This window comes from Pogoniulus pusillus, chromosome 5 (assembly GCF_015220805.1).
Source record: "Pogoniulus pusillus isolate bPogPus1 chromosome 5, bPogPus1.pri, whole genome shotgun sequence".
Lineage (NCBI taxonomy): Eukaryota > Metazoa > Chordata > Aves > Piciformes > Lybiidae > Pogoniulus > Pogoniulus pusillus.
Genome location: NC_087268.1, coordinates 97,077 through 124,884, shown reverse-complemented (window position 1 = coordinate 124,884; position 27,808 = coordinate 97,077). Strand labels below are relative to the sequence as shown.

The 27,808-nt window shown below is 49.9% G+C and overlaps 1 protein-coding gene across 2 annotated transcripts; it reads left to right on the top strand.

Moving 5' to 3' along the window:
- Positions 1 to 156: 156 nt before the first annotated feature.
- USF3 (upstream transcription factor family member 3) lies at positions 157 to 27,681 on the top strand. Of its 2 annotated transcripts, none has more exons than XM_064142950.1 (6): positions 157 to 395; positions 13,400 to 13,464; positions 13,789 to 13,817; positions 15,243 to 15,325; positions 18,860 to 18,956; positions 20,591 to 27,681. In XM_064142950.1, exons 2-6 carry the CDS (start codon positions 13,418 to 13,420, stop codon positions 27,031 to 27,033), a joined length of 6,699 nt encoding a protein of 2,232 aa, XP_063999020.1. In that variant the 5' UTR covers positions 157 to 395; positions 13,400 to 13,417; the 3' UTR covers positions 27,034 to 27,681. The 2 variants fall into 2 exon arrangements, with proteins under 2 accessions (XP_063999020.1, XP_063999018.1); XM_064142948.1 differs by having other exon boundaries at positions 223 to 336.
- Positions 27,682 to 27,808: the final 127 nt, after the last annotated feature.

Here is a 27,808-nt window from a genome sequence, read left to right as displayed (position 1 = left end):
GCACGCCAGTCTCAATCTCCCCGCTTTTTGATTGGGCCGCCACGCCAATGTTTTTGCTAGTGATTGGTCCGTGCCTGCTCCGCCCCGTCCAGTTGCTGCAAGCACCGCCTTCTCCCCGCATCCTGGCCGTCTTGATTGGCCTGGAGGGCGCCACCCTTGCGCTGGGATTGGCTGACCCGAGCCGCGCGTGCGAGCAGCAGGGTGGGCTGCGCAGGAGGCCGGGGCCGGGGGGCGGGAATGGACGCGGAGGCAGCGGCGGAGCGCTGACACAGGGTGTCCGCTCGGAGGATGGTCCCCGCCGTGGGGCTGCCGCCGTTCAGCCCGCCCAGCCCCCCTGTGAGTGCCGAGCGCTGCCGCGGGGGTGGGCCCGCTGCCTGCGCTCGGAGCGGAGTCCGGTGAGCGGGAGGGGGGAAGAGGAGGAGGAGGGGCGGGCCGGGGAGCGGCCGTGGCGCGGCAGCTGGTGCCGGGGCTGAGGGGACGCGGGCCGGGGCTGGCGGTGGTCGCGGCCCGGTCCTCCCTTCCCTCTGCTGTGCTGCTGTTGCTACGAGAAGGCGGGTGGCCAAGGGCGCCCCCGGGGCTTCGGTCCTGCCGCTGTGGCGGCGGCGGAGTCGCGCGCTCTGACACCCCCGCCTCAGACCCCCGGGAGGTGCCTTCGGCCTCCGCGCCCCGCCGGTGCGGGAGCCCTGGGGGGGGAACGGGGAGCTGCACCGGGCTGGGGGCCGCTTCCCCTCCTTCTTCCCTTAGGCTGCCCGTGGCGGCATGGCCGTGGGGAGCGGCCGGCGCCCCTTTGTCTGCCCGCGCTGCTCGGCGTGCCCAGGTGTGCCTAGCCCGGCCTCTGTGAGCCTGGGGCCGGCACCGAGGAGCCGGAACAGGCCGGGCCGCTGCAGGCCCCCGAGGGACGGGCGGCCCTTTGTGGTGCGGCTGGTGCTGCCCCGTGGGTTCTCCTGCAGGCACCGCCATAGGGAGGATGGCCGAGCTGGAGAAGTTCTGTTGCCGCGGTTGTGAGGGTTGGGACCTCCTTGGCCTGCGCTGGTAAGGTCGCGAAGTGCTGGTACATATAATCGAAGAAAGGGTAAGGATACAGGCGTCTGAGGTTTGGAGAGTGAAATCTTGGTGATCTGAGACAACTGGCTATGAATGGCTGTCGGGAAAGTTGCCTTTGGAGAGCGCAAAACGTGGGCACTCTTTCGCAGCGATGACATCTTTCCAGCGCAGTCCAGCGCAGAGAGTGCGCTGTGGGTCACCTCTCCGTGCGCTTGTGTGACACCTCGGTCTGGAAGCTAGTCAGCTTTAGAGCGTGGTGTAGAAGCGCAGCTTCTTCAGTTAGAGTTTGGTCCTTGTAAACTGCCTTTTCCTGCTGGATGTGTTTTCGGTTTGGTCTGCTAAAGAAAGAAGGCTTATGGATGCGTTCTGTCTGTTTCTGAGCAATTTCACTCAGGCTTGCCAACTACACAGCTCTTACAGTGATTGAAGTCTTTAGTTTCATGAAAATCAACATTTGACCAATGTAGAAGATCACAATTATTGCTCACGCTAAGGACAGGACACCTTGAATCCATCTCCTTGTTCCACGGAGTCCATCAGCACACACGTGGCTGAATACAGGTGTAGCACACAGTGGTGCTTATCCAGGGAAGTTTGTAGGGAAAAAGTGGAAGTAAGATGAAGAAGAAATGAACAGTGGTGTGTTGATTCGCTGACCATAAGTACCTAGAACATCACACCTCGTTGTTTTTGCTTTCACATAATAGCCTGGCTTTCTGTTGGGCTACACTTAGATGTATCGTTATTAAATGCTCTCAGCTAAGAGAAGTTAATTGCACAGTCCAGCATTCAGAAGTCAGGCAATGAGATAGTTTTGATAGCGTGATTTTAACTTTGCTCTTTCATGTATAATGCACTGGGATAGGTCTCATTTGTGTGATTCCATCACATGCTACTTTAAAATGCTGCAGAATACTGTTTGTCACTTGGGAGTTGCGTGCAGTAAAGAGACTAACAGGAAGGAAGAAACTTCCCATGGGGAAACGTTTATTATTATAAGGATATAGAGGTTTTTATTTGGGCTTTCAGTTAGTGCCATAAAAATAATTAATGGATGCATTTTGGGACGAGATGGATTTGACAACTGAAAATACGTTTGTCAATAAGCAGGAAGAAAGGTTGAAAAAAGTTAGTGGTGTGAACCCGACTTTAACATAAGAAAAATTAGAAGCTGTATGAGAACACTGCAAAGTTTGAAGTGTTTGGATGTTATTAATTCCCCTAGAGACTTACTTATTCCCTCAGGTTATGGATACACGGGAGGATTTTAGTGGAGTAGGTGAGAAATGGTGGTGGGTCCTGAAGAACTGACAGCTGCAAAGAGACAGTTGGTGTGCAATTGCTTGGTTGTGGCTTTGCTGTTTTGATTCGTGGTTTTCCAAGTAGCGTTTCCAGGAGCTGAGCAGGGACAGGCTGAAGTGACTGTCACTCAGGGGGATCCGTGATGTGTGCCTGGCACATGTGTGCTGTGCGTGTCACAGGCCCCGTGTTGGTAGCTGAGGTCGAGTTGTGGTCTGAACTTTCAAAGACATTTTACTAACAAAAGGAGAAAGCTTGAGTGAAGGTGTTCTGCCAACGCTGCTGGGCAGGCTGGTTTTCACCTTGTCTCTTCTCGGGTAGGTGTAGACAATACTTCTGGGTTCTTTAAACGGAGAAATCAGAGAGCTACTTTTATGTGGGTTGTTTTGATGATGGTGGTCTCTGCCCCCTCCCTATCTCCCCCTACTTATGCTGAAATCCTAAGATCTTTAACTTCCAGATACTGAGGTATAACGTAACAAATTGGGCAACAAGGAGGTACTGAAAGTACATTCCAAGTAGTCAAGCATGCTTTTAATTTGCAGAGTGCATTGCGACGTTGTAACCACCCACGTTCTAGCTTGGCTGTGAATGAATACAGTGTATGGACTGCTGCAGGATATTGTGCAGGGTAGAAGGAAGAAATCAATATGGAAAGATACATAATACACTTGGCACTGTTTCCCACGGCATTTTCCTGGAGGAACTGACTGCACATGGCTTGCATGGGTGGATGCTTCACTGTTAAATCTAGTCCCAAGTGGTGTTCCCCAAGGCTCAGAACTGGAACCAGTTCTTTTTCATATCTTTAGCAATGATCTGGATGAGAGGATTGGGGGCAGTAAGTTTGCAGATGACACTACGGTAGGAGCGAGCATTGATCTGCTTGAGAGTAGGAAGGCTCTACAGAGAGACCTGGACGGTCTGGATTGATGGGCTAAGGCCAGTGCTATGAGATTCCACAAGGCCAAGGGCTGGGTCCTACACTTCAATCACAGCAGCCCCATGAGTGTTCCTGGCTTGGAGCAGAGTGTCAGGAAGGCTGCCCAGCAAAGAAGGACCTGGGGGTGTTGATTGACAGCCAGCTGAACACAAGCCAGTGTGTGCCCAGGTGACCAAGAAAGACAACAGCATTCTGGCCTCTATCAGGAATAGTGTGACCAGCAGAACCAGGGAGGGGATTGTCTCAGCACTGGTGAGGCCACACCTTGAGTCCTGCATTCAGCTTTGGGACCCTCGCTACAAGAAAGATGTTGAGGTGTTGAAACAGATCCAGAGAAGGGCAATGAAGCTGATGAAGGGTCTGGAGAACAGGTCTGTGAGGAGCAGCTGAGAGAACTAGGGTTGTGAAAGGTGAGAGGAGACCTTCTCACTCCCTACAGCCACCTGAAAGGAGGTTGTAGTGAGGTGGGGGTCTGTTGTCCTTAAAAAGAAGTGATGGAATGATGGGATGACCTCAGGTTTCTCCACGGGAGACTCAGATTGGGTATTAGAACTTCTTAGCCAGAACAGGTTCCCCAGGGCGGTGGTTGAATCCACATCTCTGGAGGTCTTTCAAAGACACAGAGCTGAGGGAGGTGGTTTAAGAAGTTAGACTATGGTTGGACTTGATGATCTTGGAGGTCTTTTCCAACCAAAATGATGTAGGATTTGGTTGCCAGTCACTTTAAAACTTAATTCCTGTGCTAGCATTCTTCGTCTCTGTCATATTTGTGGCTCCTTTTTGGAAGTTAAGTCCCTCAGGAGTGCATTTTCCTGTTCTGAGGGGTATCAATCCCAACCCGACTTTGTTTGTTGTTTGGGAAGTCGAGTGAAAACATTCTGGGTTGCGTGGTTGAGCAGCAGGACGTCCTTTGTTTCAGGTTAGGGTAGCAGATGGGAAGGTCACCAGTCCCCGCTTAAGAGACATCGGGCAGGGCCCAGTTTGTGTAACACTGACCTAACTTGCCAGTTAAAATGCAATTCCAGCTTTTATATCTGCATATCCTGTGTCCAAAGTGTACTTTGGTTTGACCTCACCAGTGTAGCACTGTTGTCATGGTCTGAGCAAGCACAGAAGTGGTTGTTCTGTATGCTCAGGGTTAACAAGTAGTGTGTAAACTTGGCTTGTTTCCTGTATGAAAGGCCATGGCATTCGCCTCCTGAGGTGGATGACTTCTGCAACCCTGACGCCTTTCACAGCAGCCACGCTGTGTGCCAGTGCGGTTTAGGCAAGAAAGCAGCGGGCTGCAAAGTGTTGTGTGCCTCCTGCTAACGAGTACCTGTCTGTCAGCTTCTGTCAGATCGATGACTGAGATGAAGACCATGAAACCAGATCGATGCCATCTAAATGGACATCTCAGTCATGCCGATGTAATCGGATATCAGAGTTCTTCACAGTCGATCTCGACTGAAGGTTCCTGTGATCTTGTGATCTGGAAGTCATTGCTGTGGTGGACAGTGCCATGAGAAGATTAGTGAAAACTTCGCTCTTTAGGCTGCTGACACTCTTAAAGGCACCATAAAGGTCTTGCAGGAAGCTTAACTTTAAACAGTTTTAGTTGTGATTTGTTTTGAAAGGACTGGATCGGGCTGCCCAGAGAGAGGCTGTGGAGTCTCTGCCTCTGGAGGCATTCCCCGCCTGCCTGGCTGTGTTCCTGTGCGATTTACTCGAGATGATCTAGGGCAGGGGTTGGACTAGATGATCTTCTGAAGTCCCCTCCAACCTCTACCACTCTGTTTCTGTGTCTAACTGAAGCTCAAAGTGAAAATAACGTTGCCCATTTGGGGCATTTGCCCTATCTGTAATCTGTAATGAGTGGTTGGCTTAAGGGACACTTTATTCGTGGCATTTTCAAACCTTTGAGGTTGGACTCTGCATCAGTGAAGTTGTTAACTAGAAACTGAAGACAAATCTTGGGTTTTCCTCACACCACAGCTCTACAGTAACAAAATGGTGCTAGCCCAACACCAACCGGCTCCAAACTGGCAACCAGACCATGGCACTAAGTGCCTCAGCCAGGCTTGGCTTCAACACCTGCAGGCACAGTGACTCCACCACTTCCCTGGGCAGACCATTCCAATGCCAATCACTCTCTCTGACAACAACTTCCTCCTAACATCCAGCCTAGACCTCCCCTGGCACAGCTTGAGGCTGTGTCCCCTTGTTCTGTTGCTGGGTGCCTGGCAGCAGAGCCCAACCCCACCTGGCTACAGCCTCCCTTCATGTAGCTGCAAGCAGCAATGAGCTCTGCCCTGAGCCTCCTCTGCTGCAGGCTGCACACCCCCAGCTCCCTCAGCCTCTCCTCACAGGGCTCTGCTCCAGGCCCCTCACAGCTTTGGCGCCCTCCTGTGGACACCTTCCAGTACCTCAACATCTCTCTTGAATGGAGGAGCCCAGAAGTGTAATGTGTCTGGAGCAGAGCAGCTCCACTTGGGAAGATAACAACTGGCCGCTCTCAGCCACTCTGTCCCCAGCCTGTAGCACTGCTTGGGGTGGTTGTGGCCAAAGTGCAGAACCCTGCACTTGGCCTTGTTCAATCTCATCCCATTGGCCTCTGCCCACCCATGCAGCCTGGCCAGGTCCCTCTGCAGGGCTCTCCTACCCTCCAACAGCTCCACAGCTGCTCCTAGCTTGGTATCATCTGCAAACTCACTGATGCTGGACTCAATCCCCTGCTCCAGATCATCAGTAAAGATGTTGAACAGGACTGTGCCCAGCACTGGTCCCTGGGGCACACCACTGGTGACAGCTGCCAACTGGCTGTGGCACCATTCACCACCACTCTCTGGGCCAGGCCCTCCAGCCAGTTCTTGACGCATCAGTGTGTTTTGACACTTATCACTACATCTATGTTTTGACACCTATCACTGTATCTGTATCTTGACACCTATCAATGTATTTGTATTTGAGTTTAGGTAGTGCAAACAGAAGAGGTAAATAAATTAATTCCAAAAGCAGTAATGTTATTCTTTTCATCTCTTGCTGTTTGCATGCACCTTAAAAAGTGGCTTCCATAACAAGTTTTAGCTTATTGGCATTGGTTTTCCTAACCAGTCAAAAAAAGCCTGGCTGGGGCACTTAGTGCCATGGTCTGGTTGATTGGGCAGGGCTGGGTGCTAGGTTGGGCTGGCTGAGCTTGGAGCTTTCTTCCAACCTGGTTGATTCTATGATTTTAACTTTTGCAGAAGCTCTGAGAGCAGTCTGCTTGCCCTAGGAAACTAGCAGCTGTTTTCCTATGGGAATATGTGTTCTGTGAAAAGTCAGGATAGCTCTCTCATGCCCTTTAATCCCTTATACGTCTTCCTCTGCAAAAGATGGTCCAGCTTGCCACCAGTCTGATGCTAGCTGGTCAGCCAGCGCATAGTGCTGCAGACACAAGCGGTGCCAAGTCGCTTACTGGGAGTGTCCGCGCTGATGTTGCTCCTTTTCTGCTCAGGCTCGGGTTTTTGTAAGCATCTGAGAGCTACATAGCTTTGAGAAGTTTCATTGAGGTGGGTCACTGGCCTCAGGAGTAGTCTTGGGTGGGTGGATGAAGAGACATGGTGCAGCAGTGTGATGGGTTCGGAGCTTTCCCACCCTGGGGATTTGAGAAGAGTGGGGGGACAGGTAACACCCGAACCATCACAAAGGGGCTCAAAGCTAGCCTCTCTACCCTCTCTTTCTCCCTCCATTTTCCCAGACAGGCAAACAAAAGCAACCAGCAAAGGTTACATTGTTAAATCACAATGTTAGTGGAGAGATTGGAGCAGAGTGAAGAGGAAGCGAATAGGAGCAGCATCGCAGAGCAGAGTGGGACACATTGTTTACATTTTGGCTTTTTATCCCTCTCAGCAAACCAATGAATGATACAGATTTGATCACTGTTTTCTTTTTTACAACCAATTATCTCATTTCTCTCATTATAATATTCCAGCTAGCCTCAAACCAGCACTAGCAGCAAGAAACCTTTGCTTTCTTCAGAAGGCAAACTGAAATATATCAAAGGGCTTTTACCCACACCAGGAAAAACAGCCTGTTTCTACTCCTGCAGTAGTTTTCACAGCTTGTTTTGTGAGCAAAAGAAGGTAGTTGATACCTACAGTTACTGTATGTATACAGATACAACAGTCACAAAGGTAAGCTTTTGAGGTCAATTTCCTGCAGTCATTTTATTAGGTAAATGCAAAATTAGAAGTGTTTCAAGAGGGAATAAAGAAAAGGCAGTGAATTGTGTCTCTTTGCCTCAGGGGCACCTTACTTGTGATTAAAGGCTTGGATAATGTCTCTGGTTGGGGCTGGTGCTGTAAAACCTCCATGGAAGATGGTAAAAGAGCTCCAGCAAGTCATCACCGACACGAGTGAAAAGGACAGTGTCTTGCAGGAAAAAAAGTATTAGCACATGAGTAGTTATTTTCCCTGGAACTGCTACTAGGTGTAAATCCTGTGTAATCACACACTTGAGGTGTGCAGAGCTGGCATGAGCAGTCAGATTGAAGCAGTGTGACAGCACAGGCTCAGGGAAGTATTTTAAGAGGAAAAATAGAATCATAAAATAGAACCATGAAATGGTTTAGGTTGGAAGGGACCTCAAAGATCATCCAGTTCATAGGCAGGGACACCTCCACAAACACAGGTCACTCAAAGCCTCATCTAACCTGGCCTTGAACGCCTCCAGGTAGGGAGCAGCTACAACCTCCCTGGGCAACCTGTGCCAGTGTCTCTCCACCCTCACTGTAAAGAACCCTTTCCTAATACCTAGTTTGAATCTCCCCTCTGCCAGTTTAAACCCATTACTCCTCATCCTGGCATTACCAGACCTTGTCAGTAGTCCCTCCCCAGCCTTCCTGTAGGCTCCCTTCAGATACTGCAAGGCTGCTCTAAGGTCTCCTCAAGGCCTTCCCTTCTCCAGACTGCAGAACCCCAACTCTCATAGCCTGTCCTCATAGCAGAGCTGCTGCAGCCCTCTCAGCATCTTCGTGGCCCTCCTCTAGACTCACTCCGACAGTTCCATGTCCTGCTTGTGCTGGTGGCTCCAGAACTGCCCCCAGGACTGCAGGTGGGGTCTGAGGAGAGCAGAGGCAAGGGGCAGAATCCCCTCCTTTGCCCTGCTGCCCACACTGCTCTTGCTGCAACTCAGCACGGGGTTGCTGTCTGGGCTGCACTCACACTGCTCATGTTGAGCTTTTCATCAACTCAGACCCCCAGGGCCTTTTCCTCGGGGCTGCTCTCAGCCATTTGCCACCCAGCCTGGAGTTGTGCTTGGGAAGAAGATTGGGACTGATGGTAGTTTTGCAGAATATGTGTAGTTGTGTATTTAAAAAGTTCTTTCTGCCTCATATAGAGGAATGGAGTAGCTTTATTCATTTGAAGAACATTGTACTGCCAAAGACAGGTGATTGTCAGAATTAGGTTCTTAAAAAGTAAGTGCTAAGGTTGGAAACACTTCCTGAATGAAGAGTGAAAAGCTAATGTCAAATAAGATAATGCCAGAAAAAAAGAAGACAGTTTGGTTTTGAGGTTCCTACCCTGCTTTTTTTCAGAACTACAGAGGAGATTAAATTATGTTCAGCTTCTATCTCCAGAACACAAAACATCTTTCCATTCCTGTGCATGGCATTGCATTTAAATCAAGATCACTATCTCAGGCTGGCATTGTGAGAGCTATAAGCTACATCAAGCTTGAGGGAATGCTGATATTAAACAAATGCAAACGTTGGATTGCTTCTCCTTCATGTGGCTAAAGAATTTAGAACTTCATAGAGTATATGAGTATGGAGAGCCCGTGTCAGGAGGGAGAAGTGTCTGCTCTGGCTTGGAACAAGGGGAAGATGGGGGTTGTGGATGTGGTCTGGACTATGTACAGGGAGAAGCAAATGGAGTCAGAGCTGCTGTGTCCTGGGGGAGGGTATTTGTGAGTGGGTGGGTGCTTTTTTATACCCTTTACCTTCACACAGTTGTGCTTTATCTGTAGCCTGCCCATAGAGTCATAGAATCAGCCAGATTGGAAGAGAGCTCCAAGCTCATCCAGCCCAACCTAGCACCCAGCCCTGCCCAAGCAACCAGACCATGGCACTAAGTGCCTCAGCCAGGCTTGGCTTCAACGCCTCCAGGGACAGAGACTCCACCACCTCCCTGGGCAGCCCATTCCAATGCCAATCACTCTCTCTGCCAACAACTTCCTCCTAACATCCAGCCTAGACCTGGCACAGCTTAAGACTGTGTCCCCTTGTTCTGTTGCTGGTTGCCTGGCAGCAGAGCCCAACCCCACCTGGCTACAGCCTCCCTGCAGGGAGTTGTAGCCAGCAATGAGCTCTGCCCTGAGCCTCCTCTGCTGCAGGCTGCACACCCCCAGCTCCCTCAGCCTCTCCTCACAGGGTTTGTGTTCCAGGCCCCTCCCCAGCTTTTTCCTATATCCTCTCTGCAGAATGCTTTCAGCTGAGTTAAGTGTATTTCATGAGTGAACTTAAAATAAATTTGCCTCCTGTCTTCTGCTTTAGAGATTCAGTGAAGGGACTGCTCAGTGAAGAACAATTACTTGAAGTGGAATGAGTCAAGAGAAACCCATTGTCATAGCTCTGGTGATACAACAGCTGTGAGGAAGAAATGGAGGCAGTAAAACATTATTTGTCAGCCCGCAGAAGTTTCCACATAGGCAGTTGTTCATTTGTCTGTTGGGTTTGGGTTGAGATTTGGTGGTGGTGGTGGTTTTTTGGTTTGGTTTTGTTTTTAATTTGAGCGTCCACGTATTCAGCAGCTCCCAAGAATAGCACCCCCCTGGTGTGACAGGCCAGGATGCTCAGAGGGCTGCAGCAGCTCTGCTGTGAGCACAGACTGAAAGAGTTGGGACTGTGCAGGCTGGAGCAGAGGAGGCTCCCAGGTGACCTTCTTGTGGCCTGCCAGGATCTGAAGGGGGCCACAAAAAAGCTGGGGAGGGACTTCTTAGGCCCTCAGGGAGTGCCAGGAGTGGGGGGAATGGAGCAAAGCTGGAGGTGGGGAGAGTGAGAGTGGCTGTGAGGAGGAAGTTGTTGAGCAGGAGAGTGGTGAGAGGCTGGAATGGATTGCCCAGGGAGGTGGTTGAGGCCCCATGGCTGGAGGTGTTTAAGGCCAGGCTGGCTGAGGCTGTGTGCAGCCTGCTCTAGGGTAGGGTGTCCCCGGGCATGGCAGGAGGGTTGGAACTGGCTGCTCCTTGTGGTCCTTTCCAGCCCTGACTGATTCTTTGATTCCTGAGAAACTTCTTGCTTGCCTCCCAATTCATTCACCTACTGTTCTGCAGGAGCAGCCTCTGCTGTAGAATGCTCTGTCTCAAAAGTGATGCTTCTGTGCATCAGCCTCAGACCATTTGTTTTGCTTGACCTTTCACAAGGACAGTGTCTTAAGTGACTGTTATTATGTCACTTTCTGGATTGCTTTCATCTCATCATATGAAAGATGACAAAAAGAAGCATGCATGCAATTCTGTTTGCATCCCAGGACATTCAGTGGGCATCTGATTCTGTTATTCTAAGTAAAACAGAAAGGGGTTTGCTCTTACAGAATAAGAACAGGGGAGAAGAAATGAAGTTCACTGTATTTCTTGTGGCTTAGCCTAGTGATAGAGACCTCGGCATTGTATACAAGTGCTGTTTAATAAATGTAAGCACCTCTTTTCAGGCAGAAAATCAGAAACTGAAGTAAACTGGTTATTAATTAGCTGGTACCACCTTGTTTTTTTCTTATTGCTCTAACAAAAATACTTGGAAAGAGAAATGTGGGCTGAATTATGTGATAAACTTGTGACCTAGAGAAACTCCACAGTAAAGCCAAGTTGGAATAGTTGTTGCATTTCTATGCCCTGTCTTCCTTATGAAATGGGCTGTAGATCGCAGTGGACCTGAAGCATATTAAATATCAATCTAAAGTTGCTTGATGGTTTATGAGGCTCATATGCACAATGTGGTGGAGTCTGGACTGCAATATGCATGGAACAGTGTCACTTGGAAGAAGCTCAGTGAGGTAACGTTTGAAATATGGGCAGAAATAGAAGAAAGAAATGAGTTCCTGAGGTGGTAATAACAAAAATCCCATTTCTGAGGACTGCAAACTGTAATAATAAACTTCAGCACAGCCTCCACTGAGGCCTTGCTGTGCTTCCCAAATACACTGCACAGTTCAGTGCTGAACCATCCAAGGTGTCTCCTGAGGAGGAAGAAGTAAGGCACTCAGAAAACTCTGTAGATGATGACTTTGGGGGATGGGGATGCTGCTGTTAGGAATAAGATTTCTGCAGCTGCAGGGGGACAGACCCTGGGCAGAAGAAGCAGCTTGTCTATAGCAGTATGGAGAGCCCGTGTCAGGAGGGAGAAGTGTCTGCTCTGGCTTGGAACAAGGGGAAGATGGGGGTTGTGGATGTGGTCTGGACTATGTGCAGGGAGAAGCAAGTGGAGTCAGAGCTGCTGTGTCTGTTCTGGGGGAGGGTATTTGTGGGTAGGTGCTTTTTTATACCCTTTACCTTCACACAGTTGTGCTTTATTTGTAGCCTTGCATGGTAAACACCCTTAGAACCACAGAATCAAGCAGGTTGGAAGAGAGCTCCAAGCTCAGCCAGCCCAACCTAGCACCCAGCTCTCTCCAATCAACCAGACCATGGCACTAAGTGCCTCATCCAGGCTTGACTTCAGCACCTCCAGGGATGGTGACTTCACCACCTTCTTGGGCAGCCCATTCCAATGCCAATCACTCTCTCTGCCAACAACTTCCTCCTAACATCCAGCCTAGACCTCCCTTGGCACAACTTCAGACTGTGTCCCCTTGTTCTGTTGCTGGCTGCCTGGCAGCAGAGCCCAACCCCACCTGGCTACAACCTCCCTTCAGACAGCAAATCAAAATGTAAATTTCCATATGAATTCTCTAATAAGTATAGTGCAATGCAGAAACAGTGCTCTTGTTCTGGAGCTGTATACATTTGCAAGAGTAAAGATATATGGTTGCTTGATGAATATAGAATCAGCCAGGTTGGAAGAGACCTCCAAGGTTATCCAGAATATGATGAGTTCACCAAAAGAGAGACCTCTTTCATCTTTCTCCTCTAACTTCCAAGATCTTGCCATGGTCTAGCAATGCCCAATAACAGGTATGTGAGTTCTGTCCTTAAGTTGTGCTAGGCGAGGTTTAAACTAGACATTGGGGAAAAAGTGCTTTCCTGAAGGCTTTGGAACAAGCTGCCAGCAGAGTGGTGAAGTCACCGTCCCTGGAGGTGTTTGTGAGCATGTAGGCATGGCATTTCGGGGCATGGTTTGAGAATGGCCATGGTGGTGTTCAGTTGGTGTTTGGACAAGATGGTCCTTGATGGCTGTGATTCTACACGTGGTGCAGAAAAGCAGAGCAGTGGGGCACTGCCAGCTGACTGCCACGATTCAATCCAGCATCTTCCTTTTTCCTGAACATCTTTGTGAGCTTTACTGTACCAGAACTGTGCTCATATCCTTACCCCACCCACAGAAACAGGACTGAACACATAAATTAAGCTCCCTCTGTGCCTCCTTGAACAGCTCTTTTACCTGATAGGTGAGATATTGTGCCAATGATGGCTATTTGAGGGCAAAGCATTACTGACGAGCTACTCTGCTTACATTTCTTTGCTGGTAGCCTTAATGGATATGAATTCTGCTGGGCTGCCTTGAACAGGTAGTGACAGGACTGGAGGGAATGGAGCAAAGCTGGAGATGGGTAGGTTCAGGCTGGATGTAAGGAGGAAGTTGTTGAGCATGAGAGTGGTGAGAGGTTGGAATGGGCTGCCCAGGGAGGTGGTTGAGGCCCCATGGCTGGAGGTGTTTAAGGCCAGGTTGGCTGAGGCTGTGTGCAGCCTGCTCTAGGGTAGGGTGTCCCTGGGCATGGCAGGGGGGTTGGAACTGGCTGCTCCTTGTGGTCCCTTCCAGCCCTGACTGATTCTATGATTCTGTGATTCTACTTGTAAGGCTCAGATGACCCTGCTGTTCTGTGTCTGCATACATTGTACTATGTTCTTGTGATCAAAGGCAAAACAGTAGAACAGATGTTGTGTGCTTTACGTTCAGAAGAGTGTGGAAGTTGCTAATTGCTCACACCATTTTTTTTCAGGCTTTCTTCTCCGAAACCATGCCAGAGATGACAGAGAATGAGACACCTACTAAGAAGCAGCATCGGTGAGTTGGAGGTCTCTTCCAATCTGGGTGCTTCTGTGCTTCTTTAAATATGTGACCCTGATCAGATACTATACTATTGTGTGCCTCGTTTTACCAAAACTGCTCTGCCCGAACCCAAATTCATTTTTGTTACTGAGTATTTAATGCCACTGCCTTGGGAGAAGGCCTTGGGAGCGTCACATCTACTGTGTCCTCGGGCGCAGAGCAGAATGTGGTGTTACTTAGTGTCATTAGCTGTGATGGAAGTGATGGCAGAAGTACTGGCTCAGTGCAGGGCTTTTTGCTCTCCTGTTTCCCCACCACTCTTTTCTCTTTGTTTCACAGAAAGAAAAACCGGGAGACACATAATGCAGGTAGGAACGTTATGCCTCCTTGTTTGGTCTCTAATGCACACATTCTTTGAACTCTTGGAGCCAGGTGTGGTTGGTCTCTTCTCTCCAGTAACACTCTGCTCTCCTTAAGAACAAGTGATAGGACAAGAAGAAATGGCCTCAAGGTGCCAGGGGAGGTTTAGGTTGGAGGCGAGAAGAAACTTGTTGACTGAAATGGTTCTCAAAGTCTGTCACAGGCTGCCCAGGGACGTGGTTGAATGCCCACCCCTGGAGGTGTTCAGAGAGGCAGAGATGTGGTGCTGAGGGCCGTGGTTTGGCCCCAGCCTTGGTAGGCTTAGATCTGCTGGCAAGAGTCCAAGGGAGGGCTAGGAGGATGATGAGGGGACTGGAGGGCATGGCTGATGAGGAGAGGCTGAGGGACCTGGGGCTGCTCAGTCTGGAGAAGAGAAGACTGAGAGGGGATTTGATCAATGTTTATCAGTATCTGAGGGCTGCCAGGAGGGGAGGACAGGCTCTGCTCACTGCTCCCTGGCATAGCACAAGCAGCAATGGGTGTAAGCTGCAGCACAGGAGGTGCTGCCTCAACACAAGGGGGAACTTCTTTGCTGGAAGGGTCCCAGAGCACTGGCACAGGCTGCCCAGAGAGGCTGTGGGGTCTGCTTCTGTGGAGCCTTTCCAGGCCTGTCTGGATGTGTTCCTGTGTGACCTGAGCCAGATCATATGGTCCTGCTGTGGCAGGGGGTTGGACTCAATGATCAATTTGGGTCCCTTCCAACCTCTTGCAGCCTGTGAGCTGTGAGCAGGTTTCTCCGTGGAGAAGGTTCCTCCGTAGGAGTTCCATGCACTCAGAATTGCAGCCCATCCTACCAGATGCCTTTCTGTGCTCTTGCACAGAATATCTGTGCAGAAGGGTGCTCGGCTGGTCTCTTGAGTTTGCAGTTTTTCACAGTGTGAGGGTACAGTAGGACACCTGAGTATGAAAGCAGGACCATTGCCTGGGCTCTCCAGTGCTAGTCAACTACGAAGTGAACTCTGGCAGTTGCGCTCGGCTCTGAAGGACAGCAGACGCGTGGGCATCTGCACACCAGTGACAACCACCCCTCTTCGTCTGGACTTCAGGCCATTGAGCACCACCCTCTGGATGCAACCCTCCAGCCAGTTCCTTATCCACTAAACAATCCACCCATCACCGTTCTTCTAGGCCCTCTCTAGGTACTGAAAGGCCACTGTAAGGTCTCCCTGGAGCCTTCCCTCCCCATGCTGCAGAATCTCAGCTCTCGCCTTTGTCTGGAGCACCCCCACCTTCTACAGCAGTATGTTTTCCTCTCTCAACTTAGTGAGCCCTCTGACAGCTCGTTAAATAATCCCATCCTGACCTGTACACTGGCCTGAGTTCTGCTGCTGCTTGCCCAAGCAGCTGTCACAGCACATACTGTTTCTGTTTAGTGGAGAGGCACCGAAAGAAGAAGATTAACGCTGGGATAAACAGAATTGGAGAACTCATCCCCTGCTCTCCAGCACTGAAGCAGGTGAGTGTCCTGTCAGAGGTGCATCTTTCCTGCAGAACGGGTCTGTGCTTCCTTGTCTCTGGAAATGCAAAGGCTTGTTTTGCTCTTTGAGCAAGAAGGCAAAACTGATTTAATATCAACATATTAATGTTAATATATTAATATTAATAGGAATTAACAACTTGTATTTTAAAAGATCATCTGTAATAGAATTTGGTTTGGAAGTGCAAGGTCACGGTGAATGTAACTGTGTAGGTTTAGAGCTTTCTATCTGAAGGTGCTAGGAATGAACACTGAAGAAAGGGAACAGTTGGACTTGTGACTGGTTTTCTCCTCAATTCATACAGGCAATATTTTTGAGCAACTGCAAGTTCAGCTCATCTCTCTGTAGCCATTTAGTTAATTTGTTGGTGTCTACCTGCAGCTGATGCACGGAAAGCCCTCGTTCAGGGTGCTGAACGTTGGCAGGGACAGAAGGTAAAATTCTCTCAACTGCTGCTTGCCCTGTTGCCTTCAACAGATAAATGAGATTGAACAAGGCAAGTACAGAGTTCCACACTTTGGCCACAACAACCCCAAGCAGCACTAGAGGCTGGGGACAGAGTGGCTGAGAGCAGCCAGGCAGGTGGGCAGCAGAGCCAATGGCATCCTGGGCTGGCTCAGGAGCAGTGTGGCCAGCAGGACAAGGGAGGTTCTTGTGCCCCTGTGCTCAGCACTGCTCAGGCCACACCTTGAGTGCTGTGTTCAGTTCTGGGCTCCTCCATTCAAGAGAGATGTTGAGGTGCTGGAAGTGTCCAGAGAAGGGCAATGAAGCTGTGAGGGGCCTGGAGCACAGCCCTGTGAGGAGAAGCTGAGGGAGCTGGGGGTGTGCAGCCTGCAGCAGAGGAGGCTCAGGGCAGAGCTCATTGCTGTCTGCAACTCCCTGCAGGGAGGCTGTAGCCAGGTGGGGTTGGGCTCTGCTGCCAGACACCCAGCAACAGAATAAGGGGACACAGTCTGAAACTGTCAGGGCAGGCAGGTCTAGGCTGGATGTTAAGAGGACGTTGTTGGCAGAGAGAGTGATTGGCATTGGAATGGGCTGCCCAGGGAGGTGGTGGAGTCTCTGTCCCTGGAGGTGTTGAAGCCAAGCCTGGCTGGGGCACTTAGTGCCATGGTCTGGTTGATTGGCTAGGGCTGGGTGCTAGGTTGGACTGGATGAGCTTGGAGGTCTTTTCCAACCTGCTTGATTCTGTGATTCTGTGACAACTGTTTACCCTTTCCTCTCTAGGAGGAGTGGCAGTCTAAGCAGGAGGTTGTTTCTGGCTGGTGGATTGCTGATTAGGTTGTGCAGCTCCTGTTTATCAAGTAATTTTCTACAGATGCTGTTTAATGTAATCTGTGATGCCTGAGAGGCAAAAGCTGTGGGTTAAGCAAGATCATTTTTTGGAGTCATTGTCTAATCCCTGCTTTGCTTTTTGCTGATGCCCACTGAATGTCCTGGGATGCAAACAGAATTGCATGCATGCTTCTTTTTGTCATCTTTCATATGATGAGATGAAAGCAATCCAGAAAGTGACATAATAACAGTCACTTAAGACACTGTCCTTGTGAAAGGTCAAGCAAAACAAATGGTCTGAGGCTGATGCACAGAAGCATCACTTTTGAGACAGAGCATTCTACAGCAGAGGCTGCTCCTGCAGAACAGTAGGTGAATGAATTGGGAGGCAAGCAAGAAGTTTCTCAGGAATCAAAGAATCAGTCAGGGCTGGAAAGGACCACAAGGAGCAGCCAGTTCCAACCCTCCTGCCATGCCCGGGGACACCCTACCCTAGAGCAGGCTGCACACAGCCTCAGCCAGCCTGGCCTTAAACACCTCCAGCCAGGGGGCCTCAACCACCTCCCTGGGCAACCCACTCCAGCCTCTCACCACTCTTCTGCTCAACAACTTCCCCCTCACAGCCACTCTCACTCTCCCCACCTCCAGCTTTGCTCCATTCCCCCCACTCCTGGCACTCCCTGAGGGCCTAAGAAGTCCCTCCCCAGCTTTTTTGTAGCCCCCTTCAGATGCTGGCAGGCCCCAAGAAGGTCACCTGGGAGCCTCCTCTGCTCCAGCCTGCACAGTCCCAACTCTTTCAGTCTGTGCTCACAGCAGAGCTGCTGCAGCCTCTGAGCATCCTCCTGGCCCTGCTCTGGACACACTCCAGCATCTCCACAGCCCTCTTGCAATGGGGGCTCCAGAGCTGGATGCAGTACTGCAGGTGGGGTCTCAGCAGGGCACAGCAGAGGGGGAGAATCCCCTCCCTGGCCCTGCTGGCCACACTTCTGCTGCTGCAGCCCAGGCTCTGCTTGGCTTTCTGGGCTGCAAGTGCACACTGCTGGCTCCTGTTGAGCTTCTGGTCCAGCAGCACCCCCAGGTTCCTCTCTTCAGGGCTGCTCTCCAGCCACTCACTGCCCAGCCTGGAGTTGTGCTTGGCATTGCCTCCACCCACTTGCAGGAACCTGCACTTGGTCTTGTTGCAGCTCATGAGCTTGGCTTGTGCCCACCTCTGCAGCCTGTGCAGATCCCTCTGGATGGATCCCTGCCCTCCAGCCTGGCTGCTGCACCACACAGCTTGGTGTCAGCAGCAAACTTGCTGAGGCTGCACTCAGTGCCTCTGTCCAGGTCACCCAGAAAGATGTTGAACAAGACTGGTCCCAGGACTGATCCCTGAGGGACTCCACTTGTCACTGGCCTGCACTGGGACATGGAGCCATTGACAGCCACTCCTTGGGTACAGTCATCAAGCCAGTTCTGTGCACCCATTAAACCCATGTGGCACCAGCTTGGAGACCAGGATGTGCTGCAGGACAGTGGCAAAGGCCTTGCTCAGGTCCAGGTAGATGCCATCAGTTGCTCGCTCCTCATCTGTGGATGTTGTGACCTGTTCACAGAAGGCCACCATGACTGTCAGACAGGATTTGCCCTTGGTGAAGCCATGCTGAGTGTACCCAATCACCTCTTCACTGTGCTCCTGTCTCAGTAGTGAAGAATAAGCAGTAGGCAGAGTAAGCAGTTTCATAAGGGAAGGGTGGTAGGGAAGTTATGGCAGACTTTATCTTTCCATATCCTCCAGTGCATTAGGTTCAAAATCATGCACACACCTCCCTTGGGAATTGTTTTATGTTTGATCCTTTCCTAAGAAAACATTTACTAGGCAGTGTCCTGCAGTTTCATGTAATGTATATATTTGTTACTGAGCAAGAGTTTTAGGCTGCCCAGCATACCATGCTTGCTGTTCTGGTTGCATGGTCTTGATATCTTGCTTTGGACATTGGGAAATATCAGCTGCAGCACTGAAAATAGTTTTCTGTTAAAAAATCCATGGCATTTTAGGGTCAATATCACTCATGAAACCTATGGTTCACCTTTGAAAAATCACACCAAAAAACCCCACCCAAGAGCACTCAGAGAGTCATTCAGGTTAGCACATCTTTTGAAGTAAAGATCTCCTGAAGGCAAGTGCAATCTCAGTGAATGAATCTACTAATGGTAGACCTTTCTCCTAATTTTATATCCATGTTTTGTTTTTTTTAAAGAGCAAGAACATGATCCTGGACCAGGCCTTTAAGTACATAACAGAAATGAAAAGGCAGAATGATGAGCTTCTGTTAAATGGAGGGAATAATGAACAGGGTAAGTACAGATGCTGCTGGAGGCTCTGTAATTTCCCTCTGTGTGGCTGTCAGTACTGTGCTGGTTTGGGTGTTCCCCACCCCCCACCCCCCCCCCATATGAAATCACCCAGACCAGACTTAGCTAGGCTGGAAATTGAATGGAGCTTTCTATGTACAGCTTAGCACAATGCCCAAGCAGGTGTTTACAATCTGTGCAGCTAGAGACAGACACAGACAAGTGAAAAAGTGATACAGAAACACAGCAGCCCTCCCAGACACCAGAGTGCCCAGCAGGGGCTCCCAACCACCCTGCCACCTCCTTCCCACCCCTCTGCTTTATCCCAAATTTTGTCTTATGCTCAAGGTGAGTTTGGAGAATCAGCCAGGGGGGTTAGGAAGCAGAAGAATTAGTTACACAGACAGCAGGTTAGGGAGAGAAGGGAGGCAGCCAGAGCCAGAGAGCAGCTCTATTATCTATGCTTATGTTCCTGTTCTTATCCATCTCAGCAGGCCTATGAGTGCAGCAGCCATCACCACTGCTTCCTTTTCACAGCCTGGCATCTCATTCCTCTCACTAAAACACCCCAGCTAGGCTCAGACTAGCACAGGTACTGACCTGCAACAAAGCCTGGATCAACAGACTTGGGAATCTTGGGATCTTATGTGCATACAGGAAAAATGCAGCAGCTCATTCTGAAACAAGAACCCAAGGGAATTCTCAAGTGCCTGCTCTTGCACATAGCTATGGGATAATGAAGCAATTCAGTGTAGTGTGAAGTAATTATGGAGCTTATAGGTGATAGGCAGCACAGCTGAGGGAACTGGGGTTGTTTACCCTGGAGAAAAGGAGGCTGAGGTGAGACAGCCTTTATGAAACCTCACTCTACTGTGGATGTAGTCTACCTGGACTGCAGCAAAGCCTTTGACACCATCTGCCACAACAAGCTCCTGGCCTTAAACAGCCTGGCCTTAAACATCTCCAGCCAGAGGGCCTCAACCACCTCCCTGGGCAACCCACTCCAGCCTCTCACCACTCTCCTGCTCAGCAACTTCCTCCTCACAGCCACTCTCACTCTCCCCACCTCCAGCTTTGCTCCATTCCCCCCACTCCTGGCACTCCCTCACAGCCTCAAAAGTCCCTCCCCAGATTTTTTGGAGCCTCCTTCAGAGGCTGGCAGGCCACAAGAAGGTCACCTGGGAGCCTCCTCTGCTCCAGCCTGCACAGCCCCAACTCTTTCAGGCTGTGCTCACAGCAGAGCTGCTGCAGCCTCTCAGCATCCTCCTGGCCCTGCTCTGGACACACTCCAGCATCTCCACAGCCCTCTTGCAATGGGGGCTCCAGAGCTGGCTGCAGTACTGCAGGTGGGGTCCCAGCAGAGCAGAGAAGAGGGGGAGAATCACCTCCCTGGCCCTGCTGGCCACACTTCTCCTGACAGAATAGTCTGTGAAGTTCATCACCTTTCCCACTCGGTAAAGAGGCTTCTCAGGATGAGAGTCTTCATTTTTAAGCCATTCATTACCCGTTTGAATAGAGTATGAGTTATGAACAACTTGTTTCAGTACTACATAGTGTTTACCAACCAAATGGTGTGGCAGCACTGCCTAGTCTTTGTGCTGGTGCTGATGTAACAGTGTGCTCCCCCTCTTTCCTAGCTGAAGAAATCAAGAAGCTGCGGAAGCAGCTGGATGAGCTGCAGAAGGAGAACGGGAGGTACATCGAGCTGCTGAAAGCAAACGATATTTGCCTGTATGATGACCCAACAATCCACTGGAAAGGGAATCTCAAGAATGCAAAGGTCTCTGTTGTTATTCCTGGTGATCAGGTTCAGAAGAACATCATTGTCTATTCAAACGGGAGCCAACCCAATGGAAATAACCAGGGAGCAACTGTCCAGGGAATAACCTTTAACGTTGGTCATAATTTACAGAAGCAAACAGCCAATGTTGTGCCAGTGCAGAGAACTTGCAACCTAGTGACTCCTGTGACAGTCTCTGGGATTTACCCCACAGAAAACAAGCCGTGGTCACAAAACACAGTTCCTCCACTGGCAAGGAATGTTCTTGAGCTTTCCACCCCAGAGAATGAGTGCGGCATGTCCACTGCTGCTATTGCCAGCTCACAGAGCACATCTCAATCCAGAACAGAACAGGAACTACAGTTTTCTTCAACTAATGCACCACAGAATAAGCAAAATCTCCCCAAGAGTAAAAATGAAGAGGAGGGCACTAAACTAACAAAGAAAACACTCCTGCCAGCAATCAGCCTTCCTTCCAACACCTCCACAGAAGCCTCCCAAGTTCAACAGGTAAATACAACTTGTACAAACAGACACAATTCTAGGAGTGACCTTCAGGAAAGCTGTGTCGTTTCAACCACAGACACAGCTTGTGTGCCATGTGCAAGAGTGTCTGTTGCAGATAGTTTTTCCTCTGTAAATGTCCTCAGAAGTGCAGACTTGGTAAGCAGTGCTGGGACGCTCGTGACTGGTGCAGCAGAAGGCATCAAGGCTGCGACGGCAACAAGCACTCTGCCTGCCAGTCCCTTGGAGAACTGCTGGTCTTTTTCAGGCTCTTCAGGGGTTGGCACTTCAGACTTGAAAAACATGAGTAGCCTTACACGGATGCCTTCAGCTGGAAATACACAGACCACATGGACAACTTTGCAGCTAGCAGGAAATACTGTTCAGCCCCTAAGCCAAACACCATCCAGTATAATGACTGCACTATTAGAGCCAGTTAATGGCACTGGTACTGTGTCTGCTGCTCACAGCAGGCCTTTGACTACGAGCATCAGTTTGAATACTTCTCTGCCTGGGGATGGTCAGGCAGCTGAACAAATTGTAGTTACGTTGCCCTCTTGCCCACCCTTACCTATGCAGCCGTTGATCAGCCAGGCACAGGTTAAAACTCAGGCTGCAGGAAGTATCCTTCCATTGAATTCAGCTATGCAGGTGATTCACATGGCTCAGCCAGTGGCGTCAGCTGTTACAGGAGCACCACCTAACCAGAACGTCATCATTCTTCAGCCTCCAACCCCGGCTCCGTGCCCTCCGATTGTGAGAGCAGAAGTTCCCAGCCAAAATGTTAGTCAGCAGATCGTAATTATACAAGCTGCTAATCAGCCACCTCTTCCCCTCCTCTCCGCTCAGCCTTCTGCTGCTGCTCTAAGAGTCCCTGTGAATGGGCCGACTGCAGTCGCCAACTCGAGCAGCTCTGCCCAGAACGCTGCTCTTCCACAGACTTTTGGAGGGAAACACCTTGTCCATATATTACCAAGACCATCCTCTTTGCCATCTTCTAGCTCTACCCAAACGTTTTCAGTGACAATGTCAAATCAACAGCATCCTCAAACTATCTCATTAAATGGGCAGCTTTTTGCATTGCAGCCTGTGATATCTTCATCTGGAGCTTCAAATCAAGCCCCTATGCAAATTATTCAACCTACCACCAGCGAAGATCCAAATACCAATGTTGCCCTCAATACATTCGGTGCTTTAGCTAACCTCAATCAAAGCATCTCACAAATGGCTGGACAGAGCTGCTTACACTTGTCTCTCAGCCACCCTACCAATCCCACAACTGTCAGTAACCCCAGTGCCACAGTCAACTGTGTGTCGTTGCCAACCTCTGTGGCATCTTCAGTACCAGCAGAGGTTTCAGTATTAACTAGCACATCGAATTCCATAAATGCTTCCCCCAAAAAAGCAGTTCCTGGCTTGCCCTCCACTGCAAAAGCAAAAAGGCCTAACAAAAAGCTGAGTACAAAGAAACACCAAGCAGTCAGCAGTAAAGTGTCCTGCCCAGTGGTTGCTTGCAAAGATGCTGAGAGAGTGGACTGCACTCCTGTGGAAACAGCAGCAAAGCATTCAAACAGTGAGAGGCTGCTTGAAAGCACTCCAGCAGTGTCACAAGCTTTGGTGGCATCACAGGCAAGCAGCGTGGCAGCATCAAGTGGGGTTGGCATTTCTGGCTGTCATTCTGAAGAGACTGTGAGCCCTGAAGAGCCAGCCAAAACCCACTCTGCCCCTGAGCCCAGCTCGGCAGAGGTACCTGCTTCCTTGCCACTGGAGCAGGTCGTGTCAGAGCAGCTGACCCTTGTCCTGCCGAGTGCCAAAGGTACTGTTCCTCTCCAGCAGCCTCATGGGCCTCAGAGCCAGCCACCAACCAGCTCTGCCCTGTCAGAGTCTCCTAAGCCCTCTGATCCCCCCAGCACCTTAACATCCTCTTGTACAGAAGCACATTCTCAGGTTGCTGGGACATCAGCAGCACAGAGCAGTGCAGCAGGTCCTAATTCCAAAGCAGGAACAGTTGCAGAGTCCTGCAACATTGCACAGGATTCCTCAGTGGTAATGCAAGATACAGACTTGTTAGAAGGACAGGGTCTAACTAAAATGCTGTCTGATCTCACAAAAGAAAGAGCAACTGTGGGAAAAAACTCTTCTTCTTTTACTGCACAGAGAGAGCATTCTAATTTTCCTGTGGAAAACTCTAAATCAGCAGAATCGAACGTTGATTTGCCTGAGAAGCAGGAACTCTTGCTGATGAACAGCGAAGGTGATAGTCTCTCCCAGCATCACCCCTGCATTTCTGATCAGGAAGTGGTTAGTGCTTCCCTTATGGCTAGCAGGCAGGCAGACTCCCCAATGTCAACTAGTTCTGGCAGCAGTCGAAGCTTCTCGGTTGCATCCATGTTGCCAGATACAACCAGAGAAGATGTTACTAGCAGCACCTCAACCAGCACATGTAGCAACTGCACATTCTCAGAACAGACTGACATTGTAGCTCTTGCAGCAAGAGCTATTTTTGATCAGGAAAACCTTGAGAAAGGTGGAGGAGGAATGCAGGTGAGCGTGCGGGATGCCATCTCTAAGTCAGCTGAGGTCACACCATTGGAGAGAGAACAACAGCCTTTTAAACCTCAACCAGTGAAAGAAAGCAATGCAGGGCCATTGGAAGCAGCAACAAACAAATTCAGTGCCCAGGATGCAGTACAGACAAATGTTGACAGACAGGTTGAAAAGCCAAGCTGCTCCATAGGTGGTGTGGAAACACCAAACACTTCTTTGCAGATCTCTGCTTCCCAGTCACCCAGCATAACCAGTTTAAGTGTGAATAATCTAATACACCAGAGTCGCATTGTCCATCCCCTTGTGAGCTGCTCGAGTTTAGCCCAGTCCTCAGAGCCAGCAAATGTCCCTGCAACTGTGAGCCTCTCCCTTCCATCTAGCACATACATCAATCAGTCTCCAGCACCTGCTATGATGAGTGACTATGCTCAGGAACAACTGAATGCTATCAGGGCAAGCACCATGCAGGCTCCTCAGTTGCAGGAATCACACCTAAAACAGCAGAGCCACGAAGGTCGCAAAGACTCTGCCAAGCGGGCTGTTCAAGATGATCTTCTGCTCTCTACAGCCAAGAGGCAAAAGCAGTGCCAGACAACACCCATAAGGCTTGAAGGGATGGCACTGATGAACCGAACACCAGAGAGTATTGCCGAGCAAACACAAATGCTAGTCAGCCAGATTCCTCCTAATTCGTCCAATTCAGTTGCATCCATAAGCAATCAAGGGCACACCGATGGCCTTAACAGGTTGTTCCCACCCAACAGCAACTTTGTGCCACCAGCCTTGAGACAAACTGAGGTTCAGTGCAGTTCTCAGCCATCCATTTCAGAGCAGCAAGGCCAGGCAGGGCAGCACTTGCAGCCAATTCAACATGTTCCTTCTCAAGGCATATCTCACCTCCACAGCAATCATCCATATTTAAAGCAGCAGCAGGCTGGTCAGTTAAGAGAAAGGCACCATTTGTATCAGCTGCAGCACCACATCACCCATGGGGAAAACTCAGTCCACTCTCAACCTCACAGTGTCCACCAACAGCGAACCATACAGCAGGAGGTGCAGATGCAAAAGAAACGAAATCTCATCCAGGGAACACAAGCCACACAACTTTCTCTACAGCAAAAACACCACGGAAGTGAGCAAACACGGCAAAAAGGTGGTCAGCCTCATCCTCACCACCAGCAAATGCAGCAACAGATGCAGCAGCATTTTGGAGCTTCCCAGTCTGAAAAGAGCTGTGAAAATCCTGCAACCAGCAGAAATCATCATAACCACCCTCAGAGCCATATAAATCAGGATATTATGCACCAACAGCCACAAGAGGTTAGCAGCAGACAGCAAAGTTCAGCTTCTGAGCATGTGTCTGGGCACAATCAAATGCAAAGACTTATGACCTCCAGAGGCTTAGAGCAGCAAATGGTGTCCCAGGCAAGTATTGTAACCAGACCATCAGACATGACATGCACCCCTCACAGGCAGGAAAGAAACAGAGTCTCTAGCTACTCTGCTGAGGCACTCATTGGGAAGACGCCCTCTAATTCAGAGCAGAGGATAGGAATATCTCTCCAAGGCCCTAGGATTTCTGACCAGCTTGAAATGAGAAGCTATCTTGATGTTTCTAGAAACAAAGGGTTGGTGATTCATAATATGCAGGGTCGCTTATCTGTTGACCATACAGTTGGCTCAGATGTGCAGCGTCTCTCTGACTGTCAGACGTTTAAAGCAGCTGGGCCCAATCAGCAGCCAACAGGCAATTTTGATGTACAGGCTTCAAGAAACAGCGAGATTGGTAATTCTGTGTCATCTCTCAGGGGCATGCAGTCACAAGCGTTTCGGATCAGTCAAAACACTGGGCCATCCATAGAGAGACAGAAGAGATTGCCCTACCAGCCAGTGCAAGGTATCCCAGCAGGAAACCCCCTGCCGCCAAGGGAAAATGAAAATACATGCCACCAAAGTTTCATGCAGAGTTTACTGGCCCCTCACCTTGGAGATCAAGTTAGTGGAAGCCAAAGATCAATCCCAGAACATCAAAGGAACACACAGTGCGGTGCCTCCTCCACAATCGAGTACAGCTGTCCCCCAGCACGAGAAGGTGTCCACGTCCGAAGAGATGGCGACGGCCAGGGCAGGGAGAGCTGTGACCTGTCTATTGGTGCCATTAACACAAGGAACAGTTCTCTGACTATTCCGTTTTCAAGTTCATCCTCCTCAGGAGATATTCAGGGTCGCAATACAAGCCCGAACATCTCTGTGCAGAAGTCCAATCCCATGAGGATGACAGACAGTCATGGAACCAAGAGCCACATGAATCCACCTGTTTCTAGCAACATGCATGGAGTGGTGAGGCCGAGTCACCCTCATCCTGCAGTTTCTCATGGAAACGGTGAGCAAGGGCAACCCTCTGTTCGTCAGCCGAATTCCTCAGTTACTCAGCGGTCGAGGCATCCTCTGCCAGATAACGGAGGTTCTAAAATACGCCAGCCTGAAAGGAATCGATCTGGAAACCAAAGGCACGGAAACGTCTTTGACCCTAGTCTTCCCCATCTCCCCCTCTCCACCAGCAGCAGCATGATCCTCGGACGCCAGCAGTCTGCCATAGAAAAAAGAGGAAGCATCGTCCGGTTTATGGCTGATGGCCCCCAAGTGTCCAACGACAACGCGGCCCCTGACCAACATACTCTCTCCCAGAATTTTGGATTCCCTTTCATCCCAGAGGGTGGCATGAATCCACCGATAAATGCCAATGCCTCTTTCATCCCACCAGTCACTCAGCCCAGTGCCACTCGTACACCAGCTCTAATCCCTGTGGATCCTCAGAATACGCTGCCATCCTTCTACCCACCTTACTCTCCTGCACACCCCACCCTTTCCAACGACATTTCTATCCCTTACTTTCCAAATCAAATGTTTCCTAACCCAAGCACAGAGAAGCCAAGCAGCGGAAGCCTAAACAATCGATTTGGATCCATTCTGTCTCCTCCCAGGCCCGTTGGTTTCGCTCAGCCAAGTTTTCCCTTGCTTCCAGACATGCCACCAATGCACATGACCAACACGTCGCATTTATCCAATTTTAACTTGACATCTTTGTTCCCAGAAATAGCCACAGCTCTTCCTCCAGATGGTTCAGCAATGTCGCCTTTGCTTTCCATTGCAAACACCTCTGCTTCAGATTCTTCCAAGCAGTCCTCAAACCGACCTGCCCACAATATAAGCCATATTCTAGGTCACGACTGCAGCTCAGCTGTGTGAAAACTCCTAGACTGACTTCGAGTCCAGTGCGTCGTTTATGTACTTGAAGAAAGTGGATCTTGCTCACATTCCTGAAGAGACCACCCATAGCATCACTGTTTATTTGCCTAAATGTATGTATAAAGGTACTTCTGGTATTTATATACACGCTCTATTTCCATCCACCTTACTAACTTTAAAGCACCAGTGCCTATAGCAATGCTTACTTACTACTAAATGGTAAGGACGCAAACTTGAGAGCTGTGCAAATATTGGTTGTTGATTTTCCAATGATCAAGTTTGATGTCCCTGTTGTTCCAGGGTCAGGACCACCCTCAGTAATGCCTGGGTGTAAAGAAAGGAGGGAGAGCGTCCACGTGGGAGGCAGGAGACAAAGGCTGCAGGTTTTGTTTCCTTTCTGATGCGTTTAGCTGAACCTGCACGCAAACTTGAAGTGGCTTGGGTTCTCTTTCTGCTTTGTGAGATACCTTCGGGAGCCTCAGCACAAATCAAGTGTTAGCCCAGTGCTAACTGATACTGCATTCCTTCTGCAGCTTTCATCTGCTTGAAGCTTGCCACGAGCATTTGACAGGAGGCTGACTTTACCTGGCAGAGATTACTATGTGTTTCCGTGGTCAGCAATTAAAAGTACCACTTTAGAAAACTTAAGATTTCTTTAACCCATGACTTTCTGTTTCTTGAGAAGACTTTTTGGTTGGATGTGTTCGAACAGCTCCATTGCTGCTGAAGGCTTGGTCAGTGTTCTCGTGTAGCTTGCGAGTCCTCCTGGTATAGT

Coding starts and splice junctions, on each gene's coding strand:
- USF3 (XM_064142948.1), top strand. CDS start 289: ATGGTCCCCGCCGTGGGGCTGCCGCCGTTCAGCCCGCCCAGCCCCCCT. Junction 337..13,399: donor TCAGCCCGCCCAGCCCCCCT/GTGAGTGCCGAG, acceptor ATTTTTTTTCAG/GCTTTCTTCTCCGAAACCAT. Junction 15,326..18,859: donor GCTCTCCAGCACTGAAGCAG/GTGAGTGTCCTG, acceptor TTTTTTTTAAAG/AGCAAGAACATGATCCTGGA.